General features: G+C 43.2%; 1 protein-coding gene across 1 annotated transcript in view; it reads left to right on the forward strand.

Annotated features, from left to right (window-relative positions):
* BMPER (BMP binding endothelial regulator) overlaps positions 1–14,584 on the forward strand; it is a 320,091-nt gene that overhangs the window by 292,070 nt on the left and 13,437 nt on the right. Inside the window, exon 14 of the mRNA XM_056118140.1 lies at positions 13,216–13,346. Within this exon, the coding sequence (XP_055974115.1) occupies positions 13,216–13,346 (131 nt within the window). The remainder of the gene's footprint in view (positions 1–13,215; positions 13,347–14,584) is intronic.

Raw genomic sequence — 14,584 nt, forward strand, 5'->3', positions numbered from 1 at the left:
GTTTTTATGATAGGATTTGAGGAAGACCAGGTCTCTGAACACTGTCCTTGAGATTCTACACTCATCCTGGGCCATCCCCCAGGGGCGGGAGTTGGTGAGTCTCTCAGGCAGAGACTTTATCTCAAGGGAGCTGAGTTTGCTCTGGACGGTCGCACTGCAGAGCACTGAGTGCTTGAGCTCATCCTGGGCAGAACCCAGATACCATCCCAGTGCATGGTGGAGCCTATGGAGGCTGCGGATGCTCCGCGGAAAGCACCGGCATCTGCTAAAGCTCAGCACCACAGCCTCCAGGCGACTGCACCACCGCCCTTTTATTAAGCACGGAGCAGAGACTTTGTGGGATCTGGCGGCCAGCCACCACCTAATGTGAAAAAGACCCAGGGAAGGCTCGGCCTCTTTGAAGCAGCCAGGCTGCTGGTCGCTGCTGAGTGCGGCTGGGGTGTGGTCTCCAGATGCTGGATGCCTTCACTTTCCTGGATTTCCCTCGCAACCACTCACGAGGGTGCCCCTCAATCACTGTGCCCAGGGCAGGCGGCAGCCATCCACACTGGCAGCCCTGTCCTGCCTTGTCTGCTGAGCGTGCCAGAGTCCCGGTGAAGGCTGGCAGTCCCTGAGAACGGTGCTCTGGGGGCTAATTCTCCACGAGAGATACAAGAGAGCCAAGCCCCACTTACACCACCCTCTCCCTGGCCTTTGCCCGTCTTGCACTCCCACCTTCATCTCTTGGCACTGCTAAATCTCTTTTCTAGTCTGCTGAGAACTGGTGGGAACCGGGAGCAATTGCTCTCTTGCTCCTTCTTGAGAAAACCGATGAGAGACTGGAAAGGTCAGGCAGGAAAGCAGCAGAATGTGGAGAAGGATTTACCCGAGTGGCAGCCGAGGTCTGTGCGCCAGTTTGATGAACCCTCACCTGCTGCTCCGCTCCACACCAGCTTGTTCTGCGCGGGCACCAGCCCATACCCTCCTCTGTGGTGTCCTGATTCCAGCCTAGAGAGGTTGCGCTTCCCTATGACCTGTCAATACAGATTCAGCTCCCTGATCTGTACAGCTGGCCCTGCCCTTGGCACTTCCAGGCATGCCGTGGCTTCTGCAGCGCCCATCAGCATCAGAGCCCAGCCTGGCTTCTGTGCAGAGCAGAGAGGCAATTATATCAGGTCCATCTGCAGAGACCGTGGGTTGACCTTTGCTGGGGAGAGGAACAGGAAGAGAGGATCCCCAGCACAGAGAGATGGAGATTTTTCTGGGTAGAGAACCTGCCTCTGTTTTACAAAGGCATGTGTGTCCATCATCCAAATTGGGGCTGAGATTTGTGTGCAGGGAAGGTTGGCGTGTGGACACAGGCCCAGAGAAGTTCAGTACCCTGAGAACCCACATCTTACTGCTTAGAGGCAGGGTGGCCCCTGCTCGTGGCAGTGTTGTCCACATGCCTGCACTGTCGGCGTTGATCGCGTGGACAGTGCTTCAGGAAGACGCTGCTTCTTTCTTGTGCTTTCGTACTTGTGCAAGGACAGAAGCTCGGTGCATGTTCAGGGGAAGGAAGACTGTCCTCAGCGGGATGGGTTCCTCCCCATGCCGCTGGCGGGGTTGCCTTCCAGAGCACAATGAGCGCAGCAGTAACTGAGCACACGTTTGAAAGCAGAGTGGCACACTTCCTGACATGTGGCCACTTTTAGACTCTTTTTGATGCACCAGCTGGCCCAGAAAAAGAAAAGGCAATGCTGGGATTAAGTGTCCTTGACACTCTGCCTGTCCACCACTAGAGGGCGGTAGTGACCAGGCTTCCGCTCCCACGCAGTCTGTGCCTGTGAATGCATGCTTCCCCTCTGAGAGAGACAATGAGGCGAATGGCTCTTAATCAAGGCCTTTTCCTTCTGCGGAGCTAGTGTTCACAAGCGGACAAAATCATTTCTTGTTTCTAGCACCATTTTTTTTAGTTAGTGGTTATAGAGTTTAATGCTTTGACCTCGTTAACCCTTGGGTTTGGAACAAATAGAAGGGTACATCCTTTTTCACAATCCCCCAAACACAGGAAAACACCATACACCAGCTCGAGATGCCTGTATGCACAGATGCTCTGGTATGTGACCTTATCAAGGCAAAGCGTCTGTTTTAGACCCAGGCCAGGCCTGATGGCTGTTGGGTCTGTGCTCAAAACAGGTATCTAGTTAAAGAGTGAGAAAAACTCATTAAACCTTCCATCGCTATGGGCCTGGGAGAGAGCACAGGATGTTACTTTAAGTGCTTGCCTTACATGGGGCTCACCTGACTTTGATTCCTGGCACCATATATGCTTCCCTGAGTCCTTAAAGGAGCAACCCTGATGTGTAGAACCAAGAGTGGGCCCAGAGCGTGGCAGGGTATGGCCCCAAAACTAAATACTGTAACACTGTCCTCCCGTTGTTCATCAATTTGCTTGAGCGGGCCCAGTAACGTCTCCATCGTGAAACTTGTTGTTACTGTGTTTGGCATATCGAATACATCATGAGTTGCTTGCCAGGCTTTGCCGTGAGGGCGAGATACTCTTGGTAGCTTGCCGGGCTTTCTGAAAGGGGCAGAGGAATTGAACCCGGCTCAGCCAGGCTGGCTGGATGCTAGGCAAACACCCTATCGCTGTGCTATTGCTCCAGCCCAAAACTAAACAAACAAAAATAATTTAAAATTGGCACCTAGGGGAAAATGATACATTACAAATTTTTGACACTTTTTGAGATTAAACTTACTTTAATTGCTCTATGTGTAGATGTGTTTAGAGTAAACAGACTACAGTAAAAAGCAAATATATAAAAATTATTCTTCACTTTCAAGGGTATTAACTTTATTTAATTTTTTTTTTAATTAAAGAACTGCACTTTACAAAGTAATTGATAGTTGAGTTTCAGGCTTATAATATTTCAGCAATAGTTCCTCCACCAGTGTCAACTTCCCTCCACCAGTGTTCCCATATTTCCTTCCCACCCCAACTCCCAACCCATCCCTTCCTATCAACTTGACAGGTGCATTACAAAGTGTCAGTGGTTTCAGTTTTAATTGAATCATCGTGAAATAGAGCATTACAGAGCTGTTCACGATTGGGTTTCAGTCATACAATATTCCAGAATCCATTCCTCTACCAGTGTAATTTCCCAGCACCAGTGTCCCCAGTTTCCCTCCCACCCCTCAAATCCCCCCACCCCAACATGCCTTTATGGCGGAACCCCCCTCTCTCTCATTTTAGGCATTATGATTTGTAATGCAGATACTGAATGGTTATCATGTATGTCTATCTTTTTACCTAATTTCAACACTCACTTCTTATCCAGAGTGATCATTTCCAACTATTGGAATAACAACTTTTTAAGAGAACATCTCTCTGTCTCTAGATACCTGCTTTTTTCCACAAGAACAGTCCCTATGTTTAGAAGGGTGTCACAGGTGAGTGTCTCTTTCTGGAACTCTTGTCCAAGCTAGCTGTTGCAGTGTAGGCACTGACATTTATCTCTAGGGGAATGTTGGGAGGACTAAGATAGCAGTGATTTTCAGAATCTGGAGAGAATACAAATACAACTTTTAGGTTCTAAATGGAATGTTGTCCAGTGGGTACCATGTGAACAACCAGAGTGGAGAGAAGGGATGCATGGCAAATAATTGTCAAGATGGTTCGGTGGATTTTGTCTCTGTTTAGTTGGAAGTTTATTTTTGTCAAGGTGGGAAGAGAGGGAGGGTCACCAAAGTCCGGGAGTTGGAAGGTCGGAGACTGAGCTGTAGCTTCAGGAGTTGCAGCAAAGCGTTAAGTCTGGAGAGGAACAGGGCTTGGCTCCCTGGTTGGAAGAGATGCTCTGCGAGTGAACAGGTCTTCAGGAGCAGACCCAGCCACTGTCTCAAGGTGGCTTTGCAGTCTGATCTCGCTCTTAATGCTGGAGTTTGGGCCACATGCCATCACTTATGAGATCTTGAGACTGGGTGGCTCTTTGTCTTCTCTCGCGTTATCTTTGTCTGGAATTTCTGCTTCTTAATTGTTCAATGAAGCAAAGTTCCAGCTTTTTTGCTTGCCTTTTGGGGGGCCACATCTTTCAATGATGAGTGTTTAGTTCTGGCTCTGCACTAAGGAGTTACTCCTGGTGGTGCTCAGGGGAACAGATGGGATACCAGGGAGTGGGGGGTGGGGGGTGGTCAAACCTAGTCAGCCGTGTGCAAGTCAGTATCCTACCTGCTGTACTATCTCTCTAGCCCCAAAGCCTAGATTGTTCCAGACTCAGCTCCTCTGTGCCTCTCCAAATTTGTGAAGCATCTGGACACCTTTGCTCCCCCCTGGATCTTAGTCCCTGACAAGCCATTGCACCTGTTTCACACCTGTAATGTCCCATCACCATTTGGACTTTCTGTGGGGGTATCTGTACAAGCGCCCCTTGTAGTTAGGGATCATCTCACCTGTGAGCCCCAGTTAGTGCCTGGATTTAGAGGGACATGACAGATTCTTCCTTCACACTGAGGAGTGGACTGAAAGTCTCACATGTTTGGGGTTGGGGTGGGAGGACTGATGAGACTGGACCGAAATTGCGCTCAGTTTCCAAAGCAGAGAAACAGCTGGACTCTGGGTTTTCTGCTCTGTCTCGTTCACATTATTAATGAAACAAGCATACCCAGAAGATCCTGGTCTTACTGAGTTACCTTGGCAACTCAGAGAAACACAATTTAAGCGAATATTTGCTGTTGAAGAAAGATGAAGCCACAGCAGTGCCAAACTGTGGCTGAACTGGGAAGGATGTAGAAGGAGCAGTGCAGGCCCCTGCTGGCCAGCCCAGCAGGCTGCCCACCTGCTCATAAACAGTTCCATCAAGCATCCTCACGGTGCAAATGTCTACAGTCTTTTGGTGGAATTTCTCATGGCAAATCTGATCAAGGCTTAGGCAGCATTCACTGGCTTTGAATTTTCATTGAGTGATTTTGTGTGCATGAGCACAGAGGAAGAGAGTCGAGTAGCATCTACTGAGTTAAGAGGAAATAGCCTTGGATCATCTACACCATGATGAACCCAGCCCTCCTTACATGGCCACACCTCTAGTTTTTCCTACCACTCAGATTAGGTGGCCTGAGACCGTTTCCAGAGAAGTATCAGTGGAGATGGTAAAGATGGTAAAGACACCAAGCACACTATGTGCTCCACCTCCCATAGCCTGCCCTGTCTTTCTCTGCCCTCGACACTCACACACTCACAAATCTCAGATGCTGGCACTCTCTTCTCTATCCCAGAGAGGTGGAGCGCGAACAGCCACAGTTCCCACTGTGGTCCCCCTGTCAGTCTCTGCCTGCAGTTTTGTTGTTGCTTTCAGGAATCTAGTTTCCAGATTGAACAATACAGTCCAGCCAAAGGTGCTCTGCAGAATAGTACAGAGGACAGGGCACTTGCCTTGTATGTGGCCAATCCAGGTTCCATCCCTGGAACTCCAGCTGATTATCTGAGCTCCAGCAGGAGTGGTCTCTGAGCACAGAGCCAGGAGGAAGCTTTGAGCACTGCCTGGTGTGGCCCAAAGACTGAAAAGAAAAAAACTAAACGATGCCCCCTGGTGGCAGAGGAGCTGGCTGGCACTCTGGCTGGCTCCCAGAGAGACTGGCTGCTTGATTTTTTCCCTGCTTCATCCTCCAGTGCTTCTGGACGCTGAATGTACAGCTCTCCATGGAGTCACCAACTCTGTCTCTCAGAACTGTCTGTGTAGCAAAGGTACGAGCACTTAGCTGCACTCTGATGGGGCAGCCCTTGTGCCAGAAAAAGCAGAAGGAAAATCACTTGGTCTGCTGTTGCTAGGAACCCAGGGCTGTTGGATGTTTGACTTGAGCAGTCTTGGAAGCTTGCCTTTTTAATAACATGGACAGCTATACGTTGTTTGTACAATGTTGAATATGAGTTTTTCTGAAGATGTTTCATAAAAGCAGAATTTTCTCATCAAATCCTTTTTCCACATCACTAAATTATATATATATATACAAATACACACACACACACACACACACACACACACACATGCCCAGTGAGCTAGAGAAGACCAGGGTCAGACAATGCTCATGAAATGCTAAGAGTATGGAAATGGCAGCAGAAGGGTGCTTGTAACTGTCACTTCTTTCAGGGTTGCCGTGACAGCAGCTGCTAAGATCAGAGTCATGTTAGATACTAGTGTGGAGGAGGGATAAGAACAGAATTCATGACCCACAGACATAAGCCTCCAACTGCCCTACCCTGTGGAACTAGACAAAACTTATAAGACATTCTCACTCAACATCTTGATTCATTCCATGAATGTTTATGTGTAATTACATCCACTGGATTGGCATATTCAAGGCCCATGTTTGACTGAATAAGCAAGATGCAAACAGTCGGAAAGAGGGTTCTGGAATCCACAGTTTGCATGATAATAGAGGCCAGAAGCCCATTTTCTTAGCTAGCCCAAGAGTTTTGCTTAAAGATTTGAACTGAATCTTAAGGTATAAGGTTTTTCCCCCCAGTGGAAAAGACAAGGGAGCAGCTTCAAAATAAGAAACTGTTAGGCGAATACTCTCCTTACTAATGGCTAAAGAAGTGAGAGAGGAGGAAACGGAATGGAGTGAGATGCAGCCCAAAATCTAGAGCACGTCTTTGTCACCTTTTTTCTACTGACAACCTCTTTGCTTGAGAAATGTTTACAGTTCTCTGGGAATATATAGAGTAGGGATAAAATTCAAACATTTACTGACAGTGTAAGTTATAAATTTATTCTAAGACAATTTTTTTCACAACCTGCACAGTTTTTGACCCCATATAGGGTGGGGTACACCCAGTTTAAGAAGCCAGAATCAGGATCACTAGTGATCACAAATTTGATGCTAAGAAATGAGAGCTTTCTCTGCAGGTGCCTGCTCAGAAAGCAGGAATGATCTTTATGATACAGTGACTGTCACTGTATTTATAAGTCTCTCTGGGGATGACAGAAGTGGCTTCCCAACATAGTGGGGACTTTGCTCATTGTACTGTCATTCAAGAAACTTCTTCTCATAGTGGAAGTGGTCTAAATCAGTACAGAAGAATTCCATGGCCATAGTCACATGTGGCTATTCAGTACTCGAAATGTGGCTGGTATGACCAAGAACATGGCTAATTTTACTTCATTGTAATTTATTTAAATTTTCATTTATAGTACTTCATTTGTGCCGCACAACTTTGCAGAAGCCAGTGTTTATAACTCAATATGGGGAAATGATGGAGAACTCCCCCATTGATGCCTCCTACTAGGTTGATTCAGGGAGTGACCGACTGTAGGTTGCTTCGGATGCCAGTGCTGTACTGCACAGTGTGAGGAAAAGCCTCTTGTCTTTTGCATTTGCTTTGTTTCTGAACCATACCCTATGGTGCTCAGGACTTACTCCTGACTCTGTGCTCAGAGATTAATTCTGGCAGGACTTGGGGAAACATGTAGGGTATTAGGATCAAATCTGTGTCTGCCATATGTAAGGCAAGTGCCCTGCCTACTGTATTATCTCTTCAGTCACACCTTCATAACAGTCTTAAAGGAACATACCACATGTAAACTGAATGATCAGAGAAGAGAAAATTGTCCCTGTGTGCTAAGATGGTACCAGCCCTAGTAGACCTGACAATGGTTCTCGACCACCTATTTCTGGCCTAGCCTATTACTTGCTGTCAGGAAAGGTGTCAGCCTCAGAGTGAATATATCAGAAAATCACTTCTAAGCATATTAACAAAAATCTGTTGAGATAAAGGGTGTGCTTTACAGGTAAGTTTTAAGGGAATGGGCCTAAAACCTTTGTTATTTTGTTAGGTCCATCAAAGTGTCAACCCAAAGTGTAGGCAGACACTCTTTACCTGGACAGCTTTGCTGGGGAAAGCTCAGCCTGGGTTTCTCATTGAGGAGTCAGGTGGGGATTTTCTGGGCAAGAACTCAGCATCTAAAAAAACATACCTCTGACAGAATAATAGAAGCAGTGAAAGCAAACTAGAAAGCATGATCAAATTCTTCTACTTAGTCTATAAAATGAACAGAAATGTGTAGTTTTGATGCTTTCTGACAAGGGAGAGGACTAACAGCTTTCCATTAACCTATAAAAATTGAACTTCACTGTGTCACAAATTAGGTGTTCTTTTTACTGAATTGTTAAGTTTAACAAACATGAATTAAACATTTGAAATCAAAAGTTTGGTCCTCTCTGAAATTTGAAGTTCATTTAAGCCCCACTGCCCTTACTAAATATTCTTGCAACTAGAGGGAGTTGGCAGAATTATTCCATTATCCATTCTGTCCAGCTGGATGTCAGGTTCACAGCAGGAGAGAGATGAGAGGGACGTGTGTGAGCACAGAGCACAGAGAACGGAATAACGCCTGTGCCAGACTGGAGAAATATTTAAAACACTGATCTTTAAATAAATTGCCAGTTTTCTCCCATTCTTTATTCTCCCATTACAGTATGTCAATTCATGCTTACGTGCTGGTATGTTCAATGTTAGTCCTCTTGTTTTAAAAATAAATGGATTTTTATCTTGTCAGGAAAGTGACATATCTCACTGGAGAAAATACAAATGAGAAGAGAAACAGAATGCCACAACCCCACCGTCCAGAGTGGAAGGCTCTGACTCTGCGCTGTCATCAGCTTCAAGTTCTTTCTGTTTGCCTTGTGTGACCACACAATAGTCAAGCAGTTTTATTATCCAGTTCTTCTGTTAATCCTGCCAGAACATTTCTTCACATTTCAAAATGTCTCCAATACATCATTCGACTTTGTATCAATGTATAGGTACAGAGTATTTGTACTGCTCAGCAGAGTCACTTAATCACTTAAGTAACTACAACTGGTCTCATTCACCTGACCCTGAAGGCTCAGCAGTGTAAGGAGAGTTTTTTCTTGGGGAGGGACCTGCATGTATATAAGTAAGCTGTCCCTCTCTATCGCTGGTAAATCTCCCCCTTGCCCCTTTCTTTTATAATACTGTGGTAAGAATCTCCATAGGTAATATCTTCATCTATAGACATTGCCTTTTCCTTAAGTGTAGAGTTTCCAGGTCAAAAGATAAGAGCCCATCTCTTTTGGCAGTTTGTCGTTATTGCCAACTAACTTTCTAGAAAGGTATTCTAAGTTTTTGGTATAAAGATTAGAAATTCACATAAACCCAAGGTCCAGCCCAGGTCTTGCAGTCTAGGGTCTGACTGGGCGTATTATCACAATAAAAATGAGCTTTAGCAGCATCTCCATCCCTCTTTGTTCTCTGGGTGGCAGTGATGTTTGCTTCATATGCCATCACTGTGCAGAGTAATGAGATAACTCACATCAATGATGAGTATTACAACGTGCTTGACATGAGAACTAACAATTTTGCACTTCTGCCAGCAGCGTATGGACCATTTATATCTCTACTTTCTCACAAAACCCTGGGCACAAATTTATGTGAAAAATCGTTAGCTTGACAAGTGAAAAAAAGTCATCATTTTAACTTCTGTGACAAAACACATCTTTCAAGTCCTTAAAAAAGTTGTGAAATATCTCAAGTTAGGGACTGGTTTTGACAAACATTTTTCACTCAACGGTTGTTCCTCATGAGTGCCAAGTAATAGAATATGCTTAAATCTCTGATAGCCAGGTAGATAAATTATTGATTTTGTCTGGAACACAGCAGGATCTATCCATGGGGTAGAATTCATGTATGTAGTGATTCTGAATCATGCTTAAAACATGTTCTCTCAACAATCGTAATGAATTGGATGTAGCCATACCCAGTTGATTTGAAATTGCCTGAATAACTTCCTGAGATGACCGGTAGAAACAAAGAAGATAAGGAAAACATTTACTAACAACTCTTTTACCCAAGTATATTTTTTGGTTTATTGTTCACACAGTTTTGGAGAATGATATTGAATATTCTGTCAAATAAGAGGATGTTTGTCCTTACTTTGAAACCAGCCATCTTTCATACAACTCCCATCATGAGATCATTTCACCAGGCCCACCAGCTGCTACTCAATCATGTCACAACATTGAGAGCTGTGGGACAGGGGAAGGAGACTGCCCTCTATGGTCCTCACACTCACTGTGTCCTGTGGCGCATGCTAGAATCTCCTACAAGTATAAAGTAAGACTGATGAGAATGTAGACCCAAGGCATCCAAGAGTGTTGCAAAGACTGCAGGATATTATGAGCATTGATCTGAAAAAAAGCTCTAGACAGCAGAGAAATCAGTAATAAGGAGGCAGTTAGAGACTGTTTTAAGGAAAGGCATCATTTGACTTTTCTTTGTAAGCTCAGAGGTGGCACATGGATTTTCAAGGCATGCCACTGTGTTTACTGTAAAAAAGGGTTAGATAGTGAAGTTGATTTCACAGCATTTTATAAGAGAGAAGGAGAAAATATTAAGAAAAAGAGCCTTGATTTTTAGAGAGGAGAGAGATCAATTTTTATGATTATTGTGACCTCATTATTGCATCTTATCAGTCATCAAATAATCTCAGAGTTGAAATGGAAGAGATTCTTTGTATTTATATCTAGCCCTTTTTTGATTCTTATATTTCCCAAGGCTGTACCCTTAAACATTGCATTATTATAACTGTGAGCTTTAGCAAATAGTGAGCCTTTAATATGGTTTCTGCTCCTTGATTCTTATTTTCACTTGTTTTGGGGTTACCCAGTGTAGCTCAGGGCTGACTCCTAACTCTGTGCTCAGGGATCACTTCTGGTGGCGCCCAGGGAACTATATGTGGTTCCAGGGGTCAAACCCAAGTTGGGCAGATACAAGTCATGTGCCTGACCTGCTGTCCTATCTCTGTGGCCTATGCTCTTTAATTCTTGTTCTGAGTAGCAGTGTGATGGCTTTACACATGGCGCTCTAATTCTGCACATAATAAGGTGTCATGCACCAAGAGCAAATATTGACATATTTATAACATACCACATTTCAAGATCATGTGTGCTACTTAAATCACTCCTAAAAGTAATATTTATTTGATAAAATAGATGTCATTTATAAAGTTATTGATAGTTAAGTTTTAGGCTTATAATATTTGAACACCAGTCCCGCCACCGTGTCAGCTTCCTTCCACCTCTGTGCCCATACTACAGCCCCCAAAACTCCCATTCCCCAAGCCAACTTGACAGGCACATTACAAAGTTCAGCAGTTGCAGTGTAGATCTTATGCTTTCAGTGTTGCTGAGTGTGTGTGTGGCATGGGGGGCGGGGTTGTTTGTTTGATTGGGTTTTATGTCACACACCCAGCAGTGTTCATCAGTTAGTCCTGACTCTGTAATCAGGAATCACTCTGGGAAAGCTCAGGGAACCATATGGGATGCCAGGGATTGAACCTAGGTGAGCCACATACAAGGCAAATTCCCTACTCTCTTGTACTATCTCTCCAGCCCCTGGTTCTTTGGTTTGGATATATGGCTGTACATCTCTCCCACGTCACCAGTATAGCCAAAATCCATGGTTCCCCCGTTACTTCCCTTTCTCATCTTCCTTCCCCCTTGAATTATTTCCTTCTCTGTCTTTCTCTTCCTTAAATTCTGAGGTCAAGGGTGATCTAGGAATCATCTGCTTTTCTACATTGCATTTGATCACTAGTTATTCTAGGAATCATCTGCTTTTCTACATTGCATTTGATCACTAGTTATTCTGTATACCACAGATAAGTGAGATCATACTATGTTTGTCTTTCTTCTTCTGGCTTACTTCAATCAACATGATATCTTTGAGTTCCAGCAGGTTGCAGAAAATTTCACGATTTTATCTTTTCTTGCAGCTGCATAGTATCCCAGTGTGCATATATACCACATCTTCATAATCCATTCATCATCCGTTGTACACCTAGATTCATTCCAAATTTTATCTTTTGTACTAAGCACAACCATGAATAATGGTGTGCATATGTCCTTCTGAGTAAATGTTTTTATGTCCTGGGGTAGATAACTAAAAGTGGAATTGCTGGGTTATATGGCAGCTCAATTCTGAATTCAGTTTAGTACTATCCATTTTAGAAAGGTTGAACCAGATAACATTCCCACCAGTACTGGGTCAGAATTCCTTTATCACCACACCTCCAACTGTGCTACTTAAATATCGACCCTTTCCACACCCTAAATTTCAAACTAGAATTAGAATCTTTAAGTTTGTTTCACTCAAGAAGGAGATCAAAAAGATAAAAGGTAATTTAATTATATTAAGCTTGGAGGCATCATGTGTAAAAATCAAGTTAAATTGTTAGACAGTAAACTTGCAGAGTAGATGATGAGGATAATAGTATTTTAGGATTAAAATAATTTGTCTCAGTGTTAGGAGATGCAAATTATTTTATTCTTTTTCCACTTACTAACATGACTTTGGGTTCTTTTCCTTTTAAGATGTCCTTTTTGTTTATAAAAAAGGAACTATATTCTATCCTATTTGACACTCCATATGTGAAAACACTTGATAAACTGCAATACTGTTTAACAATTTACAGTTATTTATGTATCTTTGAAGTCAACATATTTAAATTTGTTATTTTGTCTTCAAATACAACAAGTATCATCTTTATGTCCTTCTCCATAATTTTAATATTTAAATTTAAGGTTTGGGGAGGCTTTGGGTTCACTGTATCTTTCATTCAGGTAGGATTCTGAGTTCTTTTTTATTTTTGAATTTGTCATATCAATTCTAAAGAATAAGACTCGATAACCCTTAAAAGGCCAAGATTCAAAGAAATTGCAAGAGTAAATTCAAATTATGTCTTCAGAAAGCCGTGAGATTAGTTTCATCAAATTGGTTGTTCTTGTTTTTCTATTAGATCTATTGATAACCTGGCAGCTCTTTGAATAGTCGACTGTCTTTCCAACATGACAATGACTAAGCTCATGTGGATATTTTTAATCTATGACAATCAAAAGTAAGTCCAATAAAAATTCAGTTCCTCAGCTACATGAGATGATTCCCAGTATTCAATAATCAGATAAGGACAGTGGTTACTTCACTGGACAGGGCAGATGATAAAACATTTCCATCAGTGCAAAAACTCTGTTGGACAGTTCTGCTCTAGAAGAAATAAAATCTGCTGTTACATTGTCTAGAGGTATTCTGCTTAGATTTTATGTATATTTTTAATTACATGTTTGAATTTATAATCTAGAATATTAACCTGTAGTGGAAAGTCAGGTTCTTCCTCCACGCATACATCCTTTACGGCATCGCTTTAGGGTACTGATCATTTGCTATTTTTCTTTTGGCTCTCTTAGGTCTTGTGTGACAGACATGTGCGAATGTCCAGTCCATAAAAACTGCTACTGCGAGTCATTCCTGGCATATACCCGGGCCTGCCAGAGAGAGGGCATCAGTGTCCATTGGGAGCCCCAGCAGAACTGTGCAGGTGAGAAATTCCTGTTGATCCATCCAGTACAAGCCCATTATAGCTTCCAAAACAGTGATGGAAGATATCTGAATGGCCACATGACACCCACACCCCTCAGCTCCAGGAAAATCCCAGCAGTGACCCAATAGCATCACAACACTGGGATTCCCCAAGAATCAGGGTAGGAGAAACACTGAGAAATGCTTTGTAACAAGCACATTTGAACAATTTCAGGGTTTCCACTGTTGCAAAATCCGTACAACCTCAAACTACCAGCTGGATGTACTTAGCTTATGCACCGTCACAGCTGTGGCTTAGGTTATGCATGGAACAACAGAGATTCAAGACAAGTGCAGTCATTTAAGGTCTTTGGGATAAGCCTGATGTTTTGGGAAGAAATTGTTATACAATCCTTAACAGAAAGTTTCTTATGCTATTTTTCTTCACACAGATTTCTGTAATATAGCTTATAGGTCTTAGGGAAGTTAATCCACTTATTTAATATTTGTAACATGGGCATCTTTAGTAATCAAGCAAAGTTTCTCCCCAATAGCTAAGTACCAGGCTCGTTCTTATCATTGTGAGTACTTTGGTGGCTGTGAGAGGTGAGCCCCTGTCATTAGGATGTGGACAGTCCAATGAAGGAAGTGGACAGACAGAAATTATAGCGTGTGGTAAGGGAAAGCAGTAGGGCAGAGCCATCTAACTCAAAGGAGAGGGAGTGGTATCACCCAGATGGGAAGTAGAGTGAAGTCTTCACAATAGAGGTGATAATCTCAACAAAGTGAGACCCAAAGCATTGAAGAGAGTTAAGACAAGCAGACAGTGCAGTAAAAAACACATTTGATGTCCATAAAACAGTGAAAAGAACACACTCTTGAATTAGAGACACAGTGTGATTTGAAAAGTGAATAAGAGAAATGGGTATAAGATGCCGGTCAAGTAACAGTGGGAACCAGATGGTACAGGTCTTTTATTTCAAGACTAGTGGAAGTCACTCATGGATTTTAATCAAGTCCTTCTCTGCTTCTCAAATATCTCTCTGGTGACTGCATATGAAGCATACAGAGTGGGGCAAAACTGAAAGCAGATAACCAAGCAGGAGATAGTTGCAGTAAATATAGTGAAAAATTATGATGGATTAAGTTAAGACAGCGATCAATTGAAAGGAGTCAAAGTCTTGATATATTTTGAAAATTACAATAATATATACAATGCATTTATATGCATTGGTGATGAGCCTGTGCAAGATCTTG

Source organism: Sorex fumeus, unplaced genomic scaffold, assembly GCF_029834395.1.
Source record: "Sorex fumeus unplaced genomic scaffold, SorFum_2.1 ptg000037l, whole genome shotgun sequence".
NCBI lineage: Eukaryota > Metazoa > Chordata > Mammalia > Eulipotyphla > Soricidae > Sorex > Sorex fumeus.